At 40.5% G+C, this 26,221-nt stretch overlaps 1 protein-coding gene across 6 annotated transcripts in view; it reads right to left on the bottom strand.

Annotated features, from left to right (window-relative positions):
• The window catches only part of RAF1 (Raf-1 proto-oncogene, serine/threonine kinase), a 250,516-nt gene that overhangs the window by 5,969 nt on the left and 218,326 nt on the right, over positions 1 to 26,221 (bottom strand). For all 6 annotated transcript variants that reach the window (XM_029600790.1, XM_029600794.1, XM_029600789.1 and 3 more), the window contains 2 exons: positions 4,409 to 4,540; positions 131 to 265 (listed from right to left, as the gene is read on the bottom strand). In XM_029600790.1, coding sequence (XP_029456650.1) covers positions 131 to 265; positions 4,409 to 4,540 — 267 coding nt within the window. The remainder of the gene's footprint in view (positions 1 to 130; positions 266 to 4,408; positions 4,541 to 26,221) is intronic.

The following is a 26,221-nucleotide window of genomic DNA, read 5'->3' on the forward strand; positions in this document are numbered from 1 at the left end:
TTCAATATTGAAACTAACCAATTTAGAGCATTTTAAATCAAATCTCTTAGAAAATTTAGTTGAATTATTTCTCCCAAATGTCAACATACTTCTAAGTTTGTAAGGACAAATAGTAGGAAAAGGCACTTACCTGTGGAAACAGAGGTCTCTCCTCCTTAATTTTTTTCACACAGTCTGCTACGAGTCTCTTCATAGCTTTGGGGCAGTTTTTATACAGTTTACTGAGGTCAGGAGACACATAACCTCGACCCACCATAAAAATGATCTAACAAAGCCACAAACACAAATTTAGTTATAACTAAAGATACACAAACTATGACAATCTGTTCTTTCACATATAGCAACATCTTATCTCTAACCGTACCAGGTAGTTTAGCTTGGTTTTTGAAGTATTAAGATGAGGCTGAATTTTAAGAGGGCGGTCGGTGCATGCCGAAACAGGTAGATATACGCATGGATGGGACGTGCACGCCGCAGGGATTTTAAAATGCCCACAGCCACGCGCGTATCTGCCCGTACGCACACAAGAAAGGCTTTCGGGAAAAAGGCGCAGGCCGGAGCATGGACGGGCCGGGACGGCGCCATTAAGCACTGTCCCGCTGAAGCGCGCGCCGGGAGCCAACCGGTCCATGAAAGTTACTGCTGCTCAGAGAGGGAATAAGTACAAAAACAAACAAAAAAAAATGTTAAGAGGGGTCTGAGGGGGCAAGTTAGGTAGGGGGTCTAGGAAATTCCCTCCCAGTCCGCGCCTTTACTTCTAGTAAAACTAGAAGCCTATATTTAGGGACTCGGCCCTAGCCAAATTTCAAAAGGGCCAATTTAACTGCAAAAGCGAGGAGCCTTAAACCCTTTGAAAATTATCCCCAGAATATTAATTTCCGTCACTATATACCCAAAGGTCCCTAATCACAGTGTAGCTTACTTAGCCGAATCAATCAAGCATTCTCTTGGAGTAAGCCATCGCACTAGGATCTGTTTTATAGTGCAACAATACTAAAGAAAAGGTGCTAGTTACATTAGACCCAATTGCTAGCTGCATATACCATTTAGTTTTTAATTCATCTGAAGTTAGGCACATAACAATAATTTACTTGTTGAAATACCATTCTAGAAATTTCTAAACGAGCTGCTTGCTTTAATATAGTTATTCTCAAACTTCATCTTCAGGTGGATATTCAGGTTTGCCAATACTTTTTTTTTTTTCTTTAAATACAAACTTTATTTTTTCCATTAGCTTTTTTTCTCAAAGGGGAACAGGCCCCCACGAAACAAATACAGGGGGTTATCAAAAAGGGAAGCAAGAACTGAACCAAATGCTGTGTTATGCCACAGGCTTAGTATTTGTTCAATGACAGCCAAACGCACTGTTTTTTTTTTTTATGAAGATATTCTAGGCTTTGAACAGCATGATCATGAGAGAGGCAATCCTTGCTAGCTATAAAACTTTTAAACTCCTTCTAGCTTTGTGCAGAATTATATACTCCAATGGTGCAATCATTATTTCTAATAATATTTCTCCCACAGACTGAGACAAGAAGCTATTTAAAATCAGTCAAGCAGGCAATCTCACAGTTTGCATTTCAGTTAGCGTTGAAAAACGCACTCTCTTACAAATTAAAATATTTAAGTTGGCTAGAACTGCATAGATTATTAACTAGTATTAACTGTTCTAGGGGGTGAGACAAGAGCAAAGCCCCTTTTAAAAATGGTATATTACTGAAAGCTGCAGGGAGAACAAAGGGGGCTACTATTCATCTTTCTAAATGCCTGTAAAAAGAGTTCAAACAGATCTCCACTGCCATAAATTCTGCTCAGTAAGCATAAAATAGTCTTTGTATATTCCTCGTAGCGCCTATGGTGATGGCTAATTACTATTAGGGTGAGGAACTTACTGAAAGGGGAGATGAATAACTTAAGGTCTTGAAAGGATTTTTCTTGGCTTGGGATAAAATGGTTTCACTTCTATTTCAAGTCACACTGTATCATTCTTGTCAACATGTACAATAATTACTCATTTGATAAAACAAATTCTGCAAATACTATTTCCATATCCAGTGCTCAGCTAACGCGACTCAACTTTTCTTCATTTAAGTATCTTAGTGCCCTACTGCTGGCTCTTGCTAAGGTCCCAAACGTTGTTTTCTAAACCTAGAGCTGTACTGATCGAAGGGAGTAAAAGGAAAATTGTGGTCCCTTGCTAGTCTTGAGGAGAGTAAAAGGTTGAGAATGAGGACTCCAATGCAACAGATTTATAAGAACATAAGAACATGCCATACTGGGTCAGACCAAGGGTCCATCAAGCCCAGCATCCTGTTTCTTGCCAGATTCTTTCTAAAGTACCCAAAAACTAAGTCTATCCCACACAGCTATACTAACTGCACTAACCACATCTTCTGGCAACAAATTCCAGAGTTTAACTGTACGTTAAGTAAAAAAGAGCTTTCTCCGATTAGTTTTAAATGTGCCACATGCTAACTTCAAGGAGAGCTCCCTGGTCTTTCTATTATCCGAAAGAGTAAATAACCGATTCACATCTACTCGTTCTAGACCTCTCATGATCTTAAAGACCTCTATCATATCCCCCCTCAGCCATCTCTTCTCCAAGCTGAACATTCAGCCTTTCCTCATAGGGGAGCTGTTCCATTCCCTTTATCATTTTGGTTGCCCTTCTCTGTACCTTCTCCATCGCAACTACATCTTTTTTGAGATGTGGTGACCAAAATTGTACACAGTATTCAAGGTGCAGTCTCACCATAGATAGATACAGAGGCATTATGACATTTTCCGTTTTATTCACCATTCCCTTTCTAATAATTCCCAGCATTGTTTGCTTTTTTGACTGCCGCAGCACACTGAACCAACAATTTCAATGTATTAACCACTATGAAGCATAGGTCTTTCTTGGGTGGTAGCTCCTAATATGGAACCTAACATTGTGTAACTATAGCATGGGTTATTTTTCCCTATATGCATCACCTTGCACTTATCTACATTAAATTTCATCTGCCATTTGGATGCCCAATTTTCCAGTCTGAGAAGGTCTTCCTGCAATTTATCACAATCTGCTTGTGATTTAACTACTCTGAACAATTTTGTTTCATCTGTAAATTTGATTACCTCACTTGTCTTATTTCTTTCCAGATCATTTATAAATATATTGAAAAGTACGGGTCCCAATACAGATCCCTGAGGCACTCCACTGCCCACTCCCTTCCACTGAGAAAATTGTCCATTTAATCCTATTCTCCGTTTCATGTCTTTTAGCCAGTTTGTAATCCACGAAAGGACATCGCCACCTATCCCAAGTTGTTTTAAGTAAAACGTCATCAGGAGGCAAAGACTCCGTGTATTCTGCTAATCATACTCTTCTAGACCTGGAGCTGTGTGCCCTGATTGTCCTGATTACCACTTCCTGAAACTCCGAGCTGCAAACTCATCACCATTACCTCCAGGTGAGGAGTCACAGTGCCAAACTGCTTTCCTACCTGAATAGATACTCTGTCTGGCCCCTCAGGCAGTACTGGATAACTGCCTCCCTGGCATCCCTAGATCTGGAATAAGGCAAGGCATTAGCGTTTCCTTTATTCTATTACAGAAGGATCCTGGATTAAGATGCACGATCGCCTTGCGCCAGCCTAGCTTCACTCAGTTCAGCTTTACTGAACAGTTGTGCTAGTTACCTATCCCCTTACATAGAAAAAAAAGATCACTATTTTTGTTCTGCTCTTCCTCTACACCCATGGGTTTTCTCATTTCCAGCTTGACTCTCAAATATCTCAACTCTCCTTCATTCCTTCCCAAAGCAAATTAAAACTATTCCTGTCTGTCTTGGCTCCTCATCCCTGCAATTCCTTGGCATCCTGGATCCATACCTCACTATCTTTCGCCCTTTTAAAAAAACAAACTGTTTAACATGCTAACAGCAAGCCATAACTAATATGAGTTGTTTTGCTTGATCCTTTATGAACTGTATAAATTGGTTAGAAACTAATTTGTAACTGTGTCTAGATTTATTATGTAAATCACCTTGGGTAAAAGCACTGAAACAAAACACTTAATAATGTTACTAATAAAGCGCTTTTAAAAGATCATACTGCCCATTTACTTTGAGAAAAAGTCAAACATTACAGAATTTGATGTTAAAAATGTATACACCTGTCATTTCATTCCTAAATGGCCTACTATTCTTGTGTACCTAGTTGCTGAAAAATGAGATGCCAAAAATCATTTGGTATGAATGCAGCAGCTCACAACAGTAACATTGCTTTTTTTGAAGTGGCATAGCCTTCCTTGTACTACTGCCTCACCTCAAGGCCTTCAGTTGTCAGCACATTTTCTACCAATCTGGCATAACTCCACAAGTTCCAGCGACTCAGTATATTATTCTGAAGGCACCAGTCTCACTCACCTGATCTCGGTCACTGATATGAGAGTAGGGCAGTTCTCCTGTCATGAGCTCGTACAGCACAATTCCATAGGAGTAGACATCTGATTGAAAAGTAAATGGATTACTGTCCTGCATCCGTATCACTTCTGGCGACTAGAGAAAAAGATTACACTGGTAAATATGTAAAATCTAAAAAAATGTGGGGGGGGGTTTCACTTTGCCAAAGGATATGTTACACAGAAGAAGATTTTCCTTTATGAGGCAAAATCATAAAGTTATTTTTCCCAAGAGGCATGAAAATGATGGGAGCTAAAGAGATGGCACATACACTATGCAACTTTAAATTAGTCAAATGCTGATAATGAAATGAGCAATCTTAAGTTTAAAAATCACTCTTGATACTCGGTAAGTTACAAATGTAGTTTTTGACTTGATAAAACAAGGTTTTTGGAAGAGCATTTAGTCTAAAAATTACAGAAGAAATTTTAATTAGATCTTTGTAACTTTTCTTTTTCGACCAATGCTAATTAAAATTGCTTTTGTTCAGCTGAACATCAAGAAGTTTGGACCAAGTAGTACAGTTATATTGGTCAACATTTCTCTCAAGAGGCAATCAAGTTATATTAATATCTGCGCACACAGTTCACAATTACAATTTGAATTGGTAGATATTAATTTTGTTCCTTTTAGGACTCTATTCAAACCAAAAAGAATTGCAAATCTCTATGGAAGAAAATGGTTAAGGGGGCTTGATTTTGCTTACAAAGCTCTATGGTTATTAGCAGCAAACCAAATAAGTTTACACCTGAATTCCAATGACAAACTTGGAGCGAAAAGGTTAAGAAAGCTCAACAGTACAGACAGTAATTAGTTCCAAACTGCAGGCCCTTCTTGCTGAGAAGAGTTCACACTGCAAGAATTTAAACACAGAAAGGCACTGGAAAGAATGTAAACTCTGGGTTGGAGATAGACAATATGGTAGTTTAGAATCCATAAGAAAAAAAAAAAAAAACCAACGGTCTGGTTCTGACAAGAAAAACAGATCAAATGTTGCTGCAATCTTATCAATGCCAAACATGCTGCTGAAATCTGCCATTGTTCGAGTCATATTACCATATGCTTAATCAAGGCCCATGCTAGCTTTTTTGCTGCCCTGTGCGAACAATTATTATACTGCCCCCCCTCCCCCGCCCCCCTCTGGTTCATTAGTCTCTTTCCCCGGCCCCACAAAAAAAAAAAAAAAAGCCCAGTTCCCTCCAGGGAAAAACTGACACCATCCCCCAATTCCTGGGTCTTCACCCCTACCCTGGAATCCATGGCCAACACAAGGGTATTAGGTGCCCTATGTGAACCTTAAAGCCTTGCACAACACCCCCCCCCCCCTCCACCAACCACCCCCAGCCAACTTCACACACACAGTCATGTATTTGTAACAAAATGTTGCATGCATTTATAATATTTTACATGAAAAATATCAAATTACAGTTTTCTGAGGTAAAAATATCACATTATATTTGCATGCACTGCTATGATGCCAACTAGAAATTCCTGCACAAAAAAAACATAAGATATTAGGCCTATTGTAACATGTGTTGTGCATGGGCTTGACCCTCTGAAAGCCCTAAAACACGAATACACTTCCTCAGTCACACATGCAGAAAATAAACATACCCTCAACAAATACAGAATACAACCACCATAAAGTAGATATACAAATGTGCAGACAAAAACTGAACTGGAAACCACAAGAAGCCAGACTCTCTATGCAGTGCAACAATGAAAAAACAAAACCATCACCATTCCTCAAACCTAAAAAAAAATTTAAGAAATATAATAAATACATAAGCATAACAATAAAAACATTTCAATAACAGCAGATAAAAAAAACTCATATAGAATTTTTGGTGTCCTAAATACCAATAAAATATTTCAAAACAACAGACATAAAACACCCAAAAAATTAAACAGAAAAGGATTTTAAAAATTCACACGCTCCATACCTGGGAACTTTTGATTGCAAGACACCCTGAGATTGTCATGGATTAGTGGAAGTGGGGGGCACAAACTTTATTCTCTCATATACACAAACATACACACACGTCTCCAGCTCTGCTTTGGTTGGAATCTGCCATCAGCCCCAATTTCTCTCTCACACACAATCCAGGCAGGCTCCCATTCTGTTTTACACACACACACAGCAAGCTCCCATTCACTTACGTGTAGAAACCAGGCAAGCTCCCATTCTCACACACACACATGGCAAGCTCCCATTCTCTCACGTGTAGAAACCAGGCAAGCTCCCCTTCACTCACACACACACACACACACGGCAAGCTCCCATTCATACACCCTTATTCACCCAAATCCCTGGCAGGCTCCCATTCTCACACACACATATATGCATCCCTTTGACCTTCTCTTGCAACCTTTCATTTAAAAGAAGTGTTTTTCCAGTTTCCCATCTTCACTTTTGACTTTTGCCATTTTCCTTCTATCTGCATCATTGAAAATGTCAAGCTCACAAATGGGACCAAACAAACCCCCAAGAAAACTCATCTTGTGCCTTTTCCCCAGGCACGCAGCGTTCAAAGGACCTCTTATTCTTCCTCCACTGCGTTCTGCGGCTCCTCCTACGTGTCAGTCCCACGGTATTCAACACTGCAGTACCAGCACTTCCTCATGCTCATCTCATGCATCAAGAGGTGAAGATAGAGAAAGTGCTAGCACAGTGACTGCGGGGCCAGCGCATGAGGAGCTGCAGGACGGGCTTCCTATTCTAATATGGGAATGGCAGTAGAATCTTCCTGATTCTTCTGCCGCCGGTGGGATGGGATCCACCGGCAGCCACATGGCCTTCAGCTTCTTCTACCGTTAGTGGGATGGGGTCCAACAGCAACCACGCAGAAGTTCTGCTTCTTCTGCCACTGGTGGGATCGGGTCCACTGGCAGCTGTACAGGCCTGCCTATGCTCCCAGAACTGCCCTCTGGATGTACCGCCCTGTGCAACTGCACAGTTTGCACACCGAGGGGTGCCAGGCCTGCATTTAAATGGAAAAAATGCACACTACCTTGTCTCTCTAGACAGCTCATCCATAGAGACTCACAGGAAAAAAAAAAAAGGACTTGCCTTAAAACAAAAGAAAATGCAACTGGGCAGGTCATAGTGCTGCAGCACAGCAGACTCTGGTTCCAGTTTTCTGTCCACTGGGGCCAATAGATAAAGTTTTTGAGATGTCATCCCATTAAGCCTTTGGGCAGATGAAGGCTCCCAGTGCCACCTGGACAAGCTGTCTGGGATGTATACTGGGGGGTAGGGGGTGCTCTGAAAGCAGGACTAAGGGGAAAAAAAAACAAGAGTAACTTGAGTTTTTGGATCAGCATAGAATGATTCCTGTCTGTCAACCAGCATATTTCTCCTAATACAGAGTTTACTGCAATATCTCAAGCACAATACACTATACGTCACTCAAAAATAATAGTTAAAAAAAAAAGAAGATGGTTATTATATCAGTCTTTTTTAGCTGAGTAGTATACACTGCTTGCATTTCTCTTACATCTAAGAATATACTGAAAATTGTTTATACTTTGGGGAGCGAATTGACAGCTTAGTTTACAGTCATTTTGGTTCCACATGCCAAATATCTCCAGAAATTAAAGTCTACTGAACAGCAAACATCAAAGGGTCGATTCAGGTGATATGTGGGGTGTTCAAAAATGATTCTTCAAACAAGAACGTCAGTAAGCACTTGGCATTTGCATTTATTTGAAATGAATGAGTAAGATGCAACGAATGAGTCCATTTTTGTTTCATTTGTGAATCCATTAAATAAATTCATAGAACCCCCTCCATTCAACAAAACTTTTCATCTCATTTGTTGGTGTTTCTCATTTAAGTCTATGGCTGTGCTGCACGCAAACAAACAGGCGCAGGTAAATCTTGCCTGTGTGACATCACAGACTCCTGGGAGCCGAAGCAGGACAAGTTGGCAAGTAAACCAGATGGAGAACAAATCAGGGTGAAGCATCTTTTTAAACTAGCCTATAGTTATTATCTAGATCACATGACTGACATCCTCTCACTGAATGGTCTGAGCATGTCCAAAAAAGTCTATATTTCCTCTCTAGCAATTGGTAGAGAAGGATCTCTTGTGAGAAGCTCTCTCAGAGTTCAAAAACAAACGTTTTAACAAATTTAACTTTGGCACTGATAAAGGGGATTTTCTCTGCTGCAGACCTCTCACTCACTGTGATAGAAAGACAGGCGGCAGTGGCACCTTGTTTTCTCTTTTCACTGAGGGAGGGCAGGAGTATGGAGACTGAAGCAGTGCTTTTGTCTCTGACTGTCTAGTGCAATGCAGTGCAGTGAGGTGCTGCCAGCCTTGTTGGTTTTCTTGAACTTTAGTTTTTGTGTGTGTGAAAAAGGAGTCAGTCACTCTGCAGTGCACAGCACACACATACACTGTATATATGTCTGTGTGCATAGTGATACAGTATCAATATAAGCATTTGGTTCAAGATGTTGGCACCCACTAGAACGGCACCCACTAGAACTCCACCTATCTGATGCTGCAGAGGTTAGTGGAGCAGCAAATACCCCTGCATGATCTGTCTCTGGAAACATAGATAGTGGTGAAGCACCCCTGGGGTATCATGATTAGGTAGTGATCAGGCAGCTGATAGAAATTCTGAAGCCCTTCTAGGATAGCACAGAGAATCTGAGTTCCAGAAGCACCCCCCTGGGCAATGTTATCTCTATAGTAAATACTCTGGAGGAAAAGTTACTGGGTTTTCCATGAACAAGATGTAATGAAAGCAGAGATGTCTCAGTTTATGGATTTCTTGCAGCAACAGATGCAAATGAAACTGAAGCCTTTGAAAGAAAACAAATACAAATACATGCTTGCTACACTTTATAATCCTCAAGTGAAAGGGAATCTCGACCTACAGTCCCCAGCATTTCACATATATAAAGGAGATAGTGGTAGCTAGCCTGTGTGAAGAGCAGTATCAGAGGCGGAGGCACAATGTAGCACTCTTTAAATCTATGTAACATTCGGAAGTTTAAAAACGATGGAAACATAAGACAGGAATATAAACTTGTCTTCTCCTCCCCAAAAAGGAGGTGTCAGATTGAGAGGAATGCGTGTAACCCAATTTAATTGGATGTTATTTATGGAAAAGATTACTTTTGAAAGCACCCTAACTGTTGGTGTGAGTCAAAGGAAGAAACATTTGAAACAAGGAAACCATGCATTTTCTTGATTCCAACTTCATTTAAGAGGAACCATGTGATTTTAATTAAAAAAAAAAAAAATCATTTTAAGGGAGGGGGAACAATCTTTCGGTTCTCTTGGTAAAAAAAAAATAAAAGCTATGCTATGCATGCCAAATCTGATGCTGCTATAACAAGTTATGCATACGATTTTTTTTTTGGCCACACTAGCAGACAGAGGGGTGGGGATAGAGGCCACTTATTCTACTAAGTGCTCCTCAAACCAGAATCATGAGGTACAAACTGCCAAAAAGAATTACTTAGAGCATTTTACAGACAGCATCTGAACTGGCCCAAAAATGTCTGTTTCTAATAAGACACATGAAATTCTAAGATAAGCTTTTACTAATAAGAAAATGCCAACCAATTTGCATGTCCAACTAGGGAAATTACTTTCGGTCATTGAAGTGTGCATGTACTTAACGAGATTATCTGCAAGTCAGATGTGAAAATATCTTAATATATCATAGCCAATAAGCACACAGAAGTCGATAAACAAGTCTGAGTTTAGTGGTGGTTTTTGAACATTGACAATCTTTTTTTTTTTTTTAATTAGAATTTCTGGAGCTAGAAAGCAAACCTGTGCATGTTATAAAATCCGGGAGCCGCACACACATGTGCCTGCAGCACATGCAAAGGGGAGGGGGGGGGGGGTGAATTATGCAATCTCTGCAAGGCGACACATCCCGGCCTTCCCCAGTTCCCTGCCAGTCCGCTCCAATTAAGGAGCGAACCGGGAGGGAACTTCCCTACCCTAACCTCTCCTTCCCCTCTTCTCCCCATCCCCTAAGTCCTACCTTTTTTTTTGTCTTCAAACTTACTTCAGGGCCCAAACTTCAGTAAGTTGCACGCGCGACGGCAGAGCGATGAATAGCACTGTCCTGGCCTGCCTGCGCCCGGCCCCCTCCCAGGACATGCCCCCGTCTCACCCCTTCCAAGAGGCCCGGTACTTAAGCGCATATCAGCCTTTACGCGCATAAAAGGCCAGTACGCCTTTTTCTGTTCCTCCGACTTAATATCGCCATGATATTGTGTTGGAGAAAGTATTCCAGTGCTCAGGGCAGGCATTAATTTTGTAGAGTAAAAACATGCGTGTTGGGTGCATTTTTTTTTTTTTTTGCATCGGCGGGAATAGCTATTAGCCTCAACATGAATTTACATGTGATGAGCGCTATTAGCTTCGCTCGCGATTGGATATGCGTTTTGGACGTGCTAACCCCCGTTTTGCATTGGGGGTTATGGACGTGCATCCAGAACGCACATCCAGCGCGTGTTGAGCCATGCACTGCTGCCAGCGTAGGGTACTGCATTGGCTTGTGTGATAGATCACCAATCATGGCTTATGCAAATTCACAGCTTTTCACCGTCTCTCTACCACCAGCTATGAATATATGAAGTTAACAGGCGACGCATGCCTCTCTCTCATCCTGCTCACCATGAGAACAAGCGCGGGTACCTGCTGGTGCCATGCAGCTCAACTTCAGCAAAACAATCAGTGCTTTTACAGAGGAATGGGGAGGAGTCCAGTTGCAGGCCACAGATGTGGTGGTGCCTGAAAACATGCCTGGAGAGTGTACCAATTTTATTGTATTTTCAGAGGGTAATTTTCAAACAGCCTGCAAGCTCTTTATACGCCTTAACTTCAGCCTGAATCCACTTTGAAAATTAATGGGTGTGCATGGAACCAGTGCCAACATTCACACAAAGACAGTTACATTTGCTTGGGAGTAGATGTAACTTTGTTCGTGTATATTTGAATGCATTTGTTAAAAAATAGAAAGTATGTGCATAAATCGTGTCCCAAACTCCACCCCACAATGCTTCTTTATTGTGCGTGTAAGAGCACATGCAAAATCACTTTTATACATACGTTTATGTGCATAATACCTTGGATCATTTTTAAACGGCCATTTCTGTGCATAAAACAGAGTCTGGAGGTCCAGAGGGTTTTGCAGGGTGCCAGGTGGTGCAGGAGGGGATAAGAGAGTTGAAAACGGGACGGGAGATACGTTGGTTTTTTTCTGATATGCTGCAAGGGAGGAGGGGCAGTGATCAGCCTCAGAGGCCTTTCAGTTTGGAAAAATCTTTGCAGGGAAGGGGAGAAATGGGTCCAGTGGCCCACTCCATGTTTTTTTTTTCATTGGTTGCCACTTAAACCGGCTACATTAGTTTAATTGACTTAAATTTGATATAACATTGTAATTGAACCGGTGATACTCTTAACCTAGTCATTAGGTTTCAAAATTATCCAGCTATGTATAGCTAGATAACTTTATTCGGGGATATTCAGCAGGACATTTATATCCCATGGAATATCCATGATAACTTATCCAACTATTTTAGCTGGATAAATTATCCTTTTTATGTTTTACGCCTCCCCCCTCCCCCCATATTGATCTCTTTGAAATCAAAGAGGAAAGGAAATGCAGAAAACCTGAAAATGAATGAAGAGAAAAATGAATAAATCTAAGAGAATATAAAAATAAGAAAATTTGAGAAGGAAAACCAAATCAAAAAAAGAGTAAGGAGGAAAATACAAGATCAAAAATAGAAAGGACTGAATATTTTATTGAATGGGTGAGTTTTTAGTACATCATCTTGTAAGAAAGTTAAATATGTGGTTCAAGAAACTCGTCGCTAGTGGAAATAAGGTCATTTTCATTTTAGAAGGTCGGGGGGAGAGAAAGAGCACGTCATGTGATGAAAATCTCCCTCTTAAAAACGGGTACCACTTCACAGCTCTATATTCTCGTTTGTAAAGAGCTTTAAAAAAACAACTAAGAGAGTTTCTCACCATTCAGCGCAATCATGTGTTCCAGACATGGTGCACCCGATGGCCAAAACAATTTAGAAAAATGTGTAATATTAAGAGAGAGAGAATCCTCTGCTTCCCAAACCTCAAGCTCTCAACCAAAAGAATTTTAGGACCATTTCACCCTACCAGAGAAGATGTTCTTATGTGCCATGCTTTCCCACAATTAGTGCATAAGAGAAGGAAAGTATATGATGTGGCTTTTACACTTCTAGAATACCACTCTCCACCAGACTGAGAAAAGACAGTCACGCTACAAAGAAAACAAGTGAATTTCTCCCTAGTGAAAAGATCCACGTTGGCATAAAACCAAGCCTCAACAATATTTTGTCAATTACTTCCAGTTTCTTCCAACCATCCGGAAATATGACATTTTCTAACTGTGTATCATTTAAGGATAGGACGCCTAAGTAAATTCCTCAAGGGAAGTAGTATAACTGATCTGAAATACCCATAATGTTATCCAAACAAACTGGAAAGAGATCACAGGACATCAAAATGTGAAAGAAGGTACTTGGTTTGGTCACACTCTTTCAGACAGAGTGGGGAAACATGAAACGATAGGGGTGGAGGGGTAAGGTGACAGTTGTGCAGGAGTGCATGGATCAGAAGAGGGCATCCACAAAGAAAAAACGGGAAATAAGAGTGTCCTGTCAATGAGGAGGTGGGAAAAACTGACTCCAAACTACCTGAATAAACTCTTAGTAACCAGGTTGTGAAAAAGAACAAAGTCCACGAACAATTATTAGCCAGGCTGGCTTGAGGAAAGACATCGCTTTATCCCTAAGAATAAAGCAATGGATCTGCCAGACTGCCAGGTAATTCCTGGATTGGCCACTATCAGAGAAGGGATACTGGGCAAGACGGACCCTTGGTCTCACCCAGCATGACATCCTACCATCTGTATAAAATCTAAAAACCATTCAATGAATCTGAGCACAAACTGAGTTTCCTTTGGCGATTCTATACATTACTGTTCACTGAAGAAATACTGACCATCGTGCCCCACTCCAGCCTCCGAATCTTTGGAAGTTAAAGTAGCAGTAGTAGTAGTAGTAGTAGTAGTAGTAGTAGTAGTAGTAGTAGTGGTAAGGTTTTACCATAATTTTTCACTGCAATGACTTTCATCATAAGCATAACTTTGGAGGCTCCACTTTAAATATGGCCACTTATGAACTCCTGATCTATGCATTAAATGCCTGTGGGCTCATATTAGTTGAATAACAAGGAGGAGAGTCTAAGACAGTTGCAGATGCATTGTGCAGAAATAACCAGCAGTATGACAGCTCCTGTCTTCAAGGGGACTGAATAATAGAAAAATACACAATAAAAATAAACAAAATACAAGTTTGGTGGAACTCTACCTCTGGCACTCCATTCCTCATTTTTATTTTCTATCAAATTTGCTTTAGCATTGTGGAGTGGAGGAGTAGCCTAGTGATTAGAGCAATAGGCTGCGAACCAAGAAAGCCAGGGTTCAGAATCCTCCGACACTTCTTGTGACCATGGGCACTTCACCATCCATTGCTTAGGTACAAACTTAGGGCCTATTACTACCCATAACAGAAGGCACAGGGTTAACCTGCATGGATTGGCAATTACTACCCTTAAAAAAAAAAATTAAAATAAAATAACTTACTGGGCAGACCGGATGGACTACTTGGATCTTTTTGCTGACATTTACTGTTGCTATTTACTAAAGGCTGAATGTAATCTGCTTTGAAGTGCCATGAAAGGAAGAATGTAAATAATACAAGAAACAAAACAGTTTTATGAAGTTTGACTTTTAAATTTCATTACTCATCTTTCCAAATCAGAATTTAAGGTGAATTACAAATTCAGGTAGAGTTGGTAAGGTCCCTGCCCCAGAAGGCTTACAATCTAAAGGCCAGATTTTAAAAACCCCGCGCGCAGGATTTATGCGCATGGCCGGGCCTTACTAGAGGCACCCGGTACAGCGGCCATTTGCCACATTTCTGGTGCACGCACGCAACTTGCTCCAACTCCTTTGTAGGAGCAAAACGTGAGCTAAAAAAATGGAGGAGGGTAGGATAGGGGAAGGGGTTGGGAAGTTCCCTCCCAGTCCGCTCCAATTAAGGAGTGGACTGGGAGGGAACTGGGGAAGGCCCCGATGCATCACTGCGTGAATTTGCTAAATTATAACCCCCCTTGTGCGCACCGACCTGGAATTTTATAACATGCCTGTGCCAGCAGGAAGCGCGCGCACATGGAAGCGCATGCATATTTTTTAAAAATTTACTCCTGAGTGATGCATTAAGCTGCAGTAGTGCTTTAACGCACATTAAACATTGTATATCAAGAGATAAAGTACTATCACAGCGATATCATGCGATATATGTGATAATATGCATGGCTCTGCCAAGATTCCCTCTCCTTTTTACAATGACCTATTTTGCATGAGATTTGCATGCATGAATACTACAAATGCAAGCAAAGGTGGTCATTAATAGGCAATTCCATGTAAATATTTTATCACGGCCGACCGAGAAAGTGGTCAGCTACAATACAACAAAACATCCTGGGGAATCAGTAAATGTAACGCGAGTCCCAAGGCTCCTGCATTATATTTAAAGGGCCAAGCAAAAAAATGTTTAAAAAGCTCTGGCACAAAAGAAAGCTGAGCTGGGGTCATGGCTGACCCCCAGCTCAACCCAGGGCTGCCACTCCAGGCAACTTCAACATCTCAAAATAAAAAAAAAAATTTTCACCTTGTTTGGTGATGGCCCCCTCCAAAAAATCATGTATGGTCAGTATAAAATTAAATCCTTGGGGTCAGGAGCCCCCCCCCCCCCCCCAATCTCCTCCCTCCCAAATGTAAAGAAAAGATTCATTGGGATTCAGGAGGCCACCTCAAACCTTTAAAATTAGAAAGAGGTCCCACAATAGGGCCCGAGGTGCCCCCAGCCCAGTCAAAATGGCACCAACCTGACCTTGCCTCTATTACAGGATAGGAGCAAGGCCATATGGCCTAGATCCAATCTGCAGACTTTTCCCCAGTCACATGACAGGGGCGTGGTCAGGTCAGCTCCACTTTTAAAAATGGCACTGATCGGGCACCCCAGTTGCCCAACTGTTGGGTAGTTGGGGGCACCCCAGGCCCCAACTTCTAATTTTAAAGGTCTGGGATACAGAAGGGGGTAGGCAGGGGTGCATGTCCCCTGAACCCCAATTAATATTTTCTTTACATTTGGGAGGTGTGGGGGAAGGGGGGCCTCCAGAATCCCAGTGAATTCATTTTATACCTTTGGGGAGAGGGCTCTCCCCAATCACTGAATTTTTTTTTTTTAGATATATTTGGGGGAGGAGGGCACCGTACCCCCAAGGTAACTTGACTGTTTCTTTTTTGTGGGCACCTTTTTAAGTGGCCGGCCCTTTAAGGTGATGGCAGTCCTTTGAGTTTGGGACCACCATCAAACCTAAAGGTCCATTCGCTGCGTTCTTTTGTCGCGAGACAAAAGAATGCGCCACAGAGCCATGATGTTTTTTCAGGAGGAGGCCCTCATGACAGTAGGACACCCCCCATGTAAAGACATTGCAGTTTTAATGCATGCAGGAGTAAGTTTGTCCCAGAGGCAATGGAGGGTGAAGCAACTTGCCCAAAGACACAAAAAACATTAGTGGGAGAAGCAAGATTCAAACTCTGGCTTCCCTGGTTCTCAGCTCGTTATTCTAGCTTCTGGGTAACTCCCTTGTACCCAGCCTTAGAATTTAGTATATATTCAGCACTAAAAGCCAATGGATGTACAAAATCATATCTTTGGGAAACAAAAACCTTTAGCTACTGCTGTCATTCAGACTAAAATTCAGTCTCCCAGTTCTCACTAAATAGAAAACAAAAACTGTAAACAACTTTAAGGAAACTAAATTCTAATTCAATCCACTAGATAAAGTTTAGCTTATAAAAGGGTGATTTAACACAAAGATTGTTGCTACATATTCATAATGCTGAAATCAACAGAACTCTCTTCCTTTATACATTTATAGCCAGAATACTAACAAAACATCTGTTATACAAATTATTTGGCTGTTGAAAATATATTAGGGGCCAATTTTCAAAGAGTTTTGGCTCCTAATGTTTAGAGTTAGGCTCCTAAACTGACCCTTTGGAAAATTTACTAGAGCAGAGTCCCTAAATTTCGGTTCCAAGTTTCATTAGGAGCCTAAAAAACGGGTGGCTACGAGGGCAGAGTAAGGGCAGGGAAACAAAGTTAGGTGTTTAGCACTGTTTCAGAATAAGTACCTAATTCAGGAATCTAAATCCAAGCAAATAAATAGCAGGCCTAAACTTTTGGGATTCTGAATTTATGTGACCTTTCAATTGAAAACTTAGGCTCCTAGGTTCAGCTGAAAATAGGTGTGTAATTTATAGGTCTAAATTTAGGAGTTCAGCTTTTTTTTTTTTTTTTTTTTTTTAATATCAGCCCCTTAATGTTTAAAGATTTGGAAAGATCTAGTCCTTCCTATCATTATGAATCTGACCCATATCAGAATCCCATGCACACATCAAACTGAAACAAATGAAGTATGGAGTACAAACAAGAGTGTATTGAAGAAAATATTTTTAAAACCAAGGGAAGTGGCCACAATAAAAGTTGCATAAGTTATTTTGTTTTAAAAATTGAAAATAGGTAATACTGAAACAAAAAAAGAAAGCAAACTTGGTATTAAGACCAACAGGGAAGCACCAGTCATGAAATCTTTTGAGGCCAACTAGTGGCTCAAGTAGTAAGTGCCATGTGGGAGGTCTCCAGTTCAGATCTTCCGCTCTGTGGGTCAGCCAGGGCTGGTGATGCCGCAGAGGCAGCATTCACAGCCTTCGACTTAGGGCATCATAGTCATTACTTAAGGATGACACCCAGTGGCCGGATTCAGGACCCAAGATTACAGAATTCCAGGAAGAGCACTGGCTCAAGGCCCCAGCTCAGGACTGTCATGGCAATGATTGCTCTAAACGTAAATCGGGAGGGGATACAAAGTAAGGAAAAAAAACCCCAGGGTAGTCTGATGGCTCACAGTGCCAGATCCCAGCCCTGGTTCTGACTGAACTGGAAATACAGAGGTGCAGGAGGAAACCACCAGACGAAAAAATAAAATAAAATACAATTGACATTTTGAGCTATCTAGCTAGGACTGCCATTTTAAGCTCTCTTTCTTTGGCTTCTAGTGGGTAATTGGTAGTCTTCATTGTTACTAAATATTTTTGTTTTCAGAAAATTCAGGAAATGTTTGTTAAGAATACAAGGATGCTAGGCCAAGATTTGTTTACTGGAGATAAGGGCCCAAAAAACTAACAATAGCAAAGTAGAAACAGTACCAAATATTTAACTCCAAACTTTAAGACCACTGCTCCCTTCTCTTTCATTATAGCATGTCCACTATTTACAATCAGTTGCATATTGCTTATGACTAAGAAGCCATTAGAATTGAAGTTATTCCAGTTTTTTTGATTAAATGTAACCAAATTATTATTGCTTAATCTTTCATCTTAGAAAACGAGTTAAGAAAATTGCCTTTGAAATGTAAAGCTTTTTTTCCATAGACATAGAATAAGGAAAAAGCTTTACAGGTCGATGCAATACTGTGCGTGCAGCTAGCACATGGCTTAACATGCGATTGACGCGTGTTTTGGATGGGTGTCCATAACCCCTGATGCAATACAGGGATCAGCAAGTCCAAAGTGAGCTGCCAAACCACTGCATAGCTAATAGAGCTCATCACATGTAAATTCCATGTAAATCAGGCTATTAGCTAATACAGCGATTCAAAAAAATTTCCTACATAGCCAATGCGCCCATTGCAACACGGCAAATTTTACACCAGCCCAAGGCTAGCATAAAGGTATGCCATGCTCAAGGGCTCACTGATAAACAAAAAATCCTGCTTTCTGTGGTTCCTCCTATTAGTATTATCTCGATACTACATACATAGAAACATAGAAATGATGGCAGAAGAAGACCAAACGGCCAATCCAGTCTACCCAGCAAGTTTTGCACTTTTTTTTTTCCTCATACTTAACTGTCACTCTTGGCCCTTAGTGACCTTTTGGTTCTATTTCCCTTCCACCCCCGCCAATAATGTAGAGAGCAGTGTTGGAACTGCAAAGTGAAATATCTAGCCTAATTAGTTAGGGGTAGCAACCGCCGCAATAAGCAAGCTACACCCATGCTCATTTGCTTACTCAGACTATGTAATTCAGTCCTTGTTGGTTGTTGTCTGTATATAGATCCACTTTTCTTCATTCCCCCTGCCATTGAAGCAGAGAGCTATGCTGGATGTGTGTGAAATATCAGTCTTTCTCCCCTGCCGTTGAAGCAGAGAGCTATGCTGGATATGCAGTTGAAAGTGAAGTATCAGGCTTATTTGGTTTGGGGTAGTAACCGCCATAACAAGCAAGCTACTCCCCGCTTTTTTGTGAATGCAAATCCTTTTTTCCACATTACCTCTTGCCTTTGAAGCTGAGAACAATTTTGGAGTTGCATTAACCGTGTGTATGTTTATTGAATAAGGGTATTATCTCCAGGTAGCCACCCACTCTTCATTCACATCCTCTAGACTTTATGGACCCACAGTGTTTATCCCATGCCCCTTTGAAGTCCTTCACAGTTCTGGTCTTTACCACCTTCCTCTGGAAGGGCATTCCAGGCATCCACCACCTCTCCATGAAGAAATACTTTCTGACATTGGTTCTGAGTCTTCCTCCCTGGAGTTTTAAATCGTGACCTCTGGTTCTGCTGATTTTTTTTCCAACGGAAAAGATCTGTCATTATCTTTGGATCATTAAAGCCTTTCAAGTATCTGATTAAGTAGGAGGAACCACAGAAAGCAGATTCAGGTAAAAAAAAAAAAAAAAAGTCTTGGGAAAAATAATAATTCTGGGGGCACAATTTACATGCAAAAGATTGTATATTGTGCCGGTAGTGGGAGAAAACGGAACCTCATTGAATATCCATTTTTCCCAACCCGCACCGACAGCCACTTCTCCCCGTGCGCCTGATGCAGAGGAGGCGCTAGGGACGCAGAGTTTTCCCTAGCGCCTCCTTTTTAGCGTGACCCTCTTATTTAAATATTGCATTGCGAGCCCAGGAGAGGTGGCTGGCGGGCGTTAAGAAAGCAGGTGCACACCATTGAGTGCCCATTTTCTATGCACAAATATTGCATCGGCCTATTAGTATATTAGGCCCTTAATCCTTTAGCATACTCAGGCTTAGTCTCCCAAAGGGCAAATGCATTCTGGTATAGAGAGGAAACATCAACACCTCAGACACAAAGGGGTTAGTAGTAGTGCATGTACACACAGTAAAACCTATCTTACGACAAACAATGCGATCATTTGCTTCTTTATAGCAACCATCTTCTATTTCAGTACATCAAAAAAAAATATTTTTTTTAAGAAGGGATAACTAAACACAATATTGAATGACTGTTTCTTCTGAACATTCACTCTACTTAAAAGATAATATGATGTCAAAACTACCTAACCCATTTACGATTCCTGTTTTTGTTTTGTTTTTTTAAATGACAAAGCACATTTGCTTACCTGTAAACAGAGTTCTCTGTTGCGAGCAGAATGAATCCGTTATGTGTAGATGATGTCATCTGATAGTGCTAACATGGACCCAATTCTCAGAGCTCTGTAAAAGTCTTACTAAACATGCACTTAAGTTCCCACACACATGTGCTAACTTATTTATTTTATTTATTTAAAATATTTGTATACCGCAAATTAAAATTTCTATGCGGTTTAAGATAACATACATAATAAGCTCATAAATCAATTACAATAACAGACAAAAATTAAATGAATAAAATAAAAAGTTAAAAAGAAATAAAAAGTAATATTACTTAAATTTTATGCTACTCGATAATACTGGTAGCCCACTAATTAGCTTGATCTTTCAACTGCTAACTGTTGTTACCTGCTGCTAACTGCTATACATTTTCAGCCATTCAGCTTAGTCTTCCAATTGCTATGCATCCATGAAGGCCCTAGAAAATAAGTATGCCTTAAGGTGTTTTCTGAACTTCAATAAAGATATTTCTTCCTTTAGATTGAGGGGAAGGGAGTTCCACAGTGATGGACCCTGTACATAAAATAGCCTCTCAGTCTTTTCCAGAGCTTAACTTTAAAAGATGGTCGACTCTTCAGGGAGGCAGATAGGTATTAAATATCCTGCTGTCTGAGAAGACCTCTACAGGTAAGAAAACTTACTTTCGGTGGAGAGTCCTAAGCTGAGGGCTGCACTGCAGAGCAATTACTTAAAAGGCAACTTGATCCTACCAGGTGAAGAGTGGACTACTGAATAGAAAGGCTGCGAGGAACTGGGTTGTTCAAAGTTACTAACTCTTTGGAGGCCTGTCTGAGTGATCTCAGGTGTGCTTCACATGCTTCATCACCAGCTACACCACTACAGAGTGGTGCAGTAGCTGGACTACTCTGAAGCCCTGGACTCTATATTTCAGATCAAGCTTTCGAGCTATTGGAAGACATGATATTAACCTTTGCTGCATCCTCATTTGCAGGTCATCGAGGAAGAAAAGTACTGCAATGGACAGAGTCCAGCAGAGGCTTGAGAAATTGCAACAGCTATACAAGATATCCAACCATTCTGTTCTTGGGTCCTGCTCTTTCCTAATACTGATGGACAGCATATCTTTGCTAACATCCAAATGTCATGAGTAGCTTAAATCTTCCAGAGGAGACTTATGCTGAGGCAAGTCTGGCAAAGAATCTAAAGGAATCCCCATAGAATCTTCCTCCCTTGACCACAGGGGAACACTGAGCTAGGAACAATGATGAGGCAGAATGAGGAGAAAGACCTATGCTGTTCTGAGCTGGAAACATCTACTAGATGATCCATGAATGGACTCATATGGAAAGGGCAAATCAAATGTAGTGGTTCTAACTGCAGAAATGGTGGATTCTAATACACTGTGCATCAGTGCTTCTTACTGACCAGCAAATTGTGATATATTGCAGGAGGACCTTGGCGAGGCTGGAAGACTGGGCATCCAAATGGCAGATGAAATTTAATGGGACAAGTGCAAAGTGATGCACATAGGGAAACTAACCCACATTGTAGTTATATGATGTTAGGTTCCCTATTAGGAGTTACTAGCCAGGAAAAAAAATCTGGATGTCATAGTGGACAATACACTGAAATCCTCGGCTCAGTGTGCTGCAGGGTTCAAAATAGTAAACAGAATGTTAGGAACTATTAGAAAAGGAATAGTGAATAAAACATGAGAATGTCACAGTACCTCTTTCATGGTGAGATCACACCTTGAGTACTGTATGCAATTCTGATCGCTGCTTTTCAAAAAAAGATATAGTTGCACTGGAAAAGATTCAGAAAAGGGCGACCAAAATGATAAAGGGGATGGAATGGCTCCCCTATGAGGAGGCTACTTTCTGTTGCTCGAGACTGATTGGCTAAAGAGAGGTTAGGGTTGTTTAGCTTGGAGAAAAGACTGACGAGGGGGGATATGATAGAGGTCTACAAAATCATGAAAGGACTAGAATGGGTAAATATGAATTGGTTATTTACTCTTTCAGATAATACAAGGACTAGGGGACACTCCATAAAGTTAGCAAGTAGCACATTTAAAACAAATCTGAGAAAATTCTTTCACTCAACACACAATTAAGCTCTGGAATTCATTGCCCAAGGATATGATTAAGACAATCAACATAGGTTTGAACAAGTTCCAGGAGGAGAAGTCCATTAGCTACTATTAATCAAAGTGACTTGTGGAATAGCCACTGCTTATTACTGGAATTAGTAGAATGGAATTTATTTACTGTTTGGGTATTTGCCAGGTATTTATATCCTGGTTTGGCCACTGTTGGGAACAGGATGCTGGGCTTGATGGACCAGTGATCTGACCCAATATGGCAACTTCTTATGTGCATACTTTCTAAGAATGTTCAAAGTAAAAGTATGCACAATGTACACCTCCTGGCATGGAGTAACCTATGCAAGTGGATTTTTGTTCATACATTGGAAAATCAAAAAAGTGTAAGTGTAAATCTCAACACTTCCCCATCACCACTCCCTAGAATGCCTCTTTTTAGTGTGCAGAAAAGTACACAAGAAATTGTGTTATGCCAAATACCTTTAATTTAAATCCATGTAGATGAAGCCACTGACATGGATAGTCTAAATGTCTCATAATTGTACAATTCCTTATGTGGATTAAGTCACATGCTTTGTAACTGCAAACAGTGTGTGCCCTAGAAAGCTCCAGGCTACAAACAATAGTTAGAAGAAGCCTGTGTCCAGCTGTTTTAGTGTTTCATGTGAAGCCAACTAAGTAAAGGCAACATTGCTCTACACACTCACTATCTAAAAAACACAGCATACGTTACTAAGAGAATCTGATAGGAAAATACTAAAAGACTGACCATGCTGAGTATTAATGAGCCTAGCAGATAGTGACCATTTCTCATGTTCTCTCTTTTAATCAATTTTAAAGGCTCCCTCTGGGCATCAGCACATGAAAGAAGTTCACTGTATCATCCACAATTCCCACAGAATACAGTATTGTCATTCTTGTTGAATCTTTAACACTCTCACCACTGAATCACTCAAACTTCACTAAAGGAAACAAGAAATAGTATTAGTTCTTGAAATAACTGTACATGTATATTTATTTGTGTTTATGATACTTGATTACTAGCCCTTCATCTTTTGACAATCCATTCCACATTACCAGACCATTACAGCTAAATACTGTACATGGGTAACAGTCAACTTTAAATCCTCCAGAGTCGGGAGACCTAACTATGCTTAATGGAAGGAACACAATGACCGGACAGGCTCATATTTCACTAATATCAGCCAAGAACTTGGGACGCCCCCGATGAACATATTTACAAATCAAAGTGAGGAATTTAAATTTGATTGTAGCTTCTATAAGTAATCAATGAAGCTCTTGAACAATGGGTGTGACATGGTCATATTTCTTGGCCTCAACCAACAACTTGGCAGCTTTAGCAGTTGTATTCATTAGATCAGGGCTTCCCAAATCTGTCCTGGGGACCTCACAGCCAGTCAGGTTTTCAGGATATCTGCAATGATTATGAATGAGATAAATTTGAATACCATGGAGACTCAATATATGCAAATTTTTCTCATGAATATACATTATTGATATTCTGAAAACCTGACTGGCTATGAGTCCCCAGGCCAGGTTTAGGAAGCCCTGCATCAGATGCATTTGTAGACATACCATGATACAGGGCAGGGGTGGCCAACTCCGGTCCTCTAGAGCTACAAACAGTCCAGTACATCAGGATATCCACAATAAATATGCATGAGATAGAATTACATACAATGGAAGCAGTGCATGCAAATCTATCTCATGCTTATTCATTGTGGATATCCAATACCTGGCCTGTTTGTGACTCTCAAGGACTGGAGTTGGCCACTCCTGATAGAAGAAAATACAATAGTCTATTCAGAACATAATAAATGCATGAATCACCATTTCCAAGTCTCATCTAGTACAGTATGCCCGCAACTACCCAATCAGTCTCGAGCAACAGAAAGTAGCCCACACTACTGACAAGACTTTAGGGATCATAATAAGTTTGTGATCTAATTTTACTCCAAAACTAGCCATGGTGTCCTTCATCTGGACCTTAACCCCTAAAATCTTTAAACATACTGAGAACACTGTCCCACTGATTAATCCCAACAGCCTCAGTTTTATCAGAATTAAGCTTCAAACACCTAACACTTTACCATTCTGGAGACAGCTCCCAAACATCTGCTTACCTTCTCATCAATGACTTGATCCCTACCTATATGCACCAGAGTCTGAATGTTGTCAAACATATGGCATTCCAGTCCAATTCAGCTACTATCTAGCCCAATGGTGCCAAATACAAAATTAAATAGTAAAGGGGACACCATCAATCCCTGGGCACTCTACACAGTAAGGAAGTTGTCTGTCAATCAATCTCATTCCAATGTACTTCAGAAAGAATGTAAATCAATGCAACACTCCCCCTACTAGCCCTTATTCTCGAAACAAGCCAGCAAGAGGGTATGATCCAATGTGTCAAATGCTGCAGAGACATCAAGAAGAATCAAAATGGTGTCTCTTTCACTGTTGGCCTGTCTCCTCATAGTATCTATCAGGTTCAAACAGCACGGTCAAGGTATTGTGCAATATAACAAAACATTCAAGGAACATTTTTTTTTTGTGGTTGTTGTTTATGAATTTTACAATATTATTTCATGCATTAAAATGTGAAAGGAAATACAAGTGGTAATACACTATTATCAGAAAATCAAAGGAAAATACAAATTTCACAGATTTCTAATACCACATATCTTACAAGCCCACAATAAGTGATCCAAGATGTACACAATCCAAGAGCAAATAAAAGTATAACAACATGAGGTTTCACTTTGATGCAGCTCCAGCACTGCTCTCTACATCAATGGCAGGGATGGAAGGTAACTAGAACCAAAAAGTTAACAATAAGGGCCAAGAGTAACAGAAAAGTATGAGAAAAAGTAAGTGTGAAAGCTTGCTGGGCAGACTGGATGAGGCGTTTGGTCTTCTTCTGCCATCATTTCTATGTTTCTATGTAGCGATAATGGGTCAGGTTACAGCTATATGGAGGTCATATACCAAAAGTCGGAGAAGAGCTAAGCTGAGCTCCACTTTTATTAGTAAGAAAAGCTGTTAATTGAGTCGGATGGAAAAACAAGAATTAAAAACCCTGGTGCTTAATCAAGCATTTACAAGGAAAATTTAACACAAATAGCGATCCTATCTCAAGAACTTTGGGTTTTAATAACAAAAACTGGCGTCTTCTCCTCTGGGTTTGTCTTGAAAGATCAGGAAACATTTGAACTTTACAGTTCAGAAAAAGCTCAGATCAGTGTGCAAAATATTCCCTATCAGAGTCAAGCAAGAATGTAACAATCAATGTTGAAGGCGTAGCCAAATTTTCATCTGACTGCTCCAAAACTGCCGAAATGTCCATCTTAGGTGACTCAGTGGGTAGTAAGACTTGCATGTTGCTATTCTACAGTGGCGTCTTCTTTAACTAAGGTGCATAATAAATCTTGGAAGTTATTGGAAGCGCCGCTTCTGGAATTTTTACCATTTCTGGTAAGTACCTCCTCCAGATCTCTTTGGGTGATGTAATAACATTTTTGGAAAGTTAATACAACGCTAATTTTTTGCATGTATTTGGTTCTCAATATTCTCTAGTTTAAAATGAAGGGATTGATTTTCCTTAATTAGCATTTGCTGAGTAACAGTAGAACTCTCAACATTAACTTTAAGAGATTTCCAGTTCACTTTATGTTCACCAACTTCTCTCTCAACAGTTTTTAGCTATTTGTCTAGATCTTGAATTGTATTAGAAATAAGGTTTACTTGTACTGAAATATTTAAATTCAAAACATGGATAGAGACCCAGATCGATTCTAGACTAAACAATTGAGGCCTTACCAGCTCTGTTAACCAAACAGGTGGATAGTTAACAGTGCTCTCACCGATCTGCTGGGAAGAGCTCCAGCAGAAACCAGTCCCGCAAGCCCTAAGCTCTAAGGGCTGAGGCTTCTCCCTCCATAGACGCGGGCTCCATCAGGTACTCATTGCGGGTGCCTTCCTCCAACACCTATGAGCCCCACCACGTCAGGTGGAATCGAGCCTCAGCAGGGTTAGCAGGCAGAGTCCTCTCTTCCGGGGATAGAGTTGTTGAAAG

Source organism: Rhinatrema bivittatum, chromosome 4 (genome assembly GCF_901001135.1).
Source record: "Rhinatrema bivittatum chromosome 4, aRhiBiv1.1, whole genome shotgun sequence".
NCBI classification, from domain to species: domain Eukaryota; kingdom Metazoa; phylum Chordata; class Amphibia; order Gymnophiona; family Rhinatrematidae; genus Rhinatrema; species Rhinatrema bivittatum.